This window comes from Phaethon lepturus, unplaced genomic scaffold (assembly GCF_000687285.1).
Source record: "Phaethon lepturus isolate BGI_N335 unplaced genomic scaffold, ASM68728v1 scaffold14232, whole genome shotgun sequence".
Classification (NCBI taxonomy): Eukaryota; Metazoa; Chordata; class Aves; order Phaethontiformes; family Phaethontidae; genus Phaethon; species Phaethon lepturus.
Window position 1 is genome coordinate 1,931 of NW_010522719.1, and position 1,832 is coordinate 3,762.

The following is a 1,832-nucleotide window of genomic DNA, read 5'->3' on the forward strand; positions in this document are numbered from 1 at the left end:
TCATTTGTCCATAATAAACTAAACAAAACAAATCAAAACGTGACCAAGCAAACATATCCTTTCGCAAATGAACTGAGGTTTTTTTGTTTTAAATCTATAGCTTAAAATAATGGCTCCATCACAGTATTTTGTACACCCTGTTTTGATCTAAGCTATCCAGTGGATTTCCCTTTTTACCATGTTACTGCACTGATGATACCAGCCTTTACAGGCAAAGACATTGGCCCCGGCAGGGAAAGGCAGAATTTTGAAAACCAGTTGGGCTAGTAAATGGAGGAAGGATGAATTTCAAACTCTTGTGCTTTTAAATACATTTGCTTCAAAGCCTGTTTTTTGTAGAGCCTTCTCTGGAAACTGGTAGAGTGTATGAGCAATCTTATTTTGGCTGAGTGATCCCCATAGCATTAGTTGTAGCTCAGCATCCTTCTCACCTTGCAGAGGCGGGGAGGGAGATAAGGATTATTTTTATGTAACCTGCGTATAAATTTGGTTACCTTTTAAATGAACAGATTTATAAAAATATTACATAGCAGCACAGTTTGAGTTACCATTTTTGGATATACAATTGTAAAATTATAATTTTGACTTTTATTAATACATTGGAAAAAATTGAAGTGAGTCACGTAAGCCAAGTTTTTTCATAATGTGAGCCATACTGGACTTAATTGCAAGGAATGGCAAAATATTCAATTGCAGAGAAAGAAGTAACAGCATCACTTACCTCAAAACTTACAGATCCATTGTGATCAGTGTCAAATGCATTAAACAGAAAATGTGCGTAAGTTGTGGAATCTACAATTTAAAACAGTAAAAATAATTCATAGTAAGCACATGTTATTTCATTTAATTTCATTCAATGAAAAAATTGATACCAAGATATATTTTGATACCAAAAATTGATAGCATGACTAAATTTTAAATTCAGTTTAAACTTGTTTTTGGCAGGGGAGGAGAGATAAAATATAAGTGCAAATATGTGGGTAGCTATGCTGTTAGGAAGAGAAAATTTTAAATTCTAGTCTAGAATTTCTTTATTCATTTTCGTTCCCATTTCTACTGGTTACTCATATCTGAATGAATAGCAAAGAAGTCATGTTATTGTACTCTGAAACAACCTGTGTTAATGGGAACACTACTTTATCAGTTAAATGACCATGATAGGGAATCTACCTCATACGTTAACAAAGAAAAATGTGTTCATTTGTTCACTTCAAATGAGGGAAGCAGACACTACCATCTGTGCACCTGGCATATCATTTTTACTCTGAAGACAAGCCTGTTGTTACCCTGTTGAAAATGATCTTGTCAGAAAGCTGCTGTTGGGCTTAGATCCTACGCTCACTGTCCTGGTTTCAGCCCGGATAGAGTTAATTGTCTTCACGGAAGCTAGTATGGGGCTATGTTTTGGATTTGGGATGAGAAAATGTCAATAATGTGCTGATGTTTTGAGTTGTTGCTGAGCAGTCAAGGACAGTCCAGCTTCTCGTGCTGGCCAGCCAGCGAGCAGGCTGGGGGTGCACGGGGAGCTGGGAGGGGACACAGCCAGGACAGCTGACCCAGGCTGGCCAAAGGGGTATTCCATACCATATGACATCATATTCAGTATATAAAGCTATATAAAGAAGAAGGAAGGGGTGGAGGGATGTTCGGAGTGATGGTGTCTGTCTTCCCAAGTAACCATTACGCGTGACGGAGCCCTGCTGTCCTGGAGATGGCTGAACACCCGCCTGCCCGTGGGGAGTGGTGAATGGATTCCTTGGTTTGCTTTGCTTGCATGCGCGGCTTTTGCTTTACCTATTAAACTGTCTTTATCTCAACTCATGAGTTTTCTC

At 38.6% G+C, this 1,832-nt stretch overlaps 1 protein-coding gene across 1 annotated transcript in view; it reads right to left on the reverse strand.

Moving 5' to 3' along the window:
- Nucleotides 1-721: 721 nt before the first annotated feature.
- Nucleotides 722-1,832, reverse strand: part of LOC104616779 (Kv channel-interacting protein 4) — a gene marked incomplete at both ends in the record, with an annotated part of 43,900 nt that continues 42,789 nt past the window's right edge. The window contains one exon of the mRNA XM_010281899.1: nucleotides 722-792. Coding sequence (XP_010280201.1) covers nucleotides 722-792 — 71 coding nt within the window. The remainder of the gene's footprint in view (nucleotides 793-1,832) is intronic.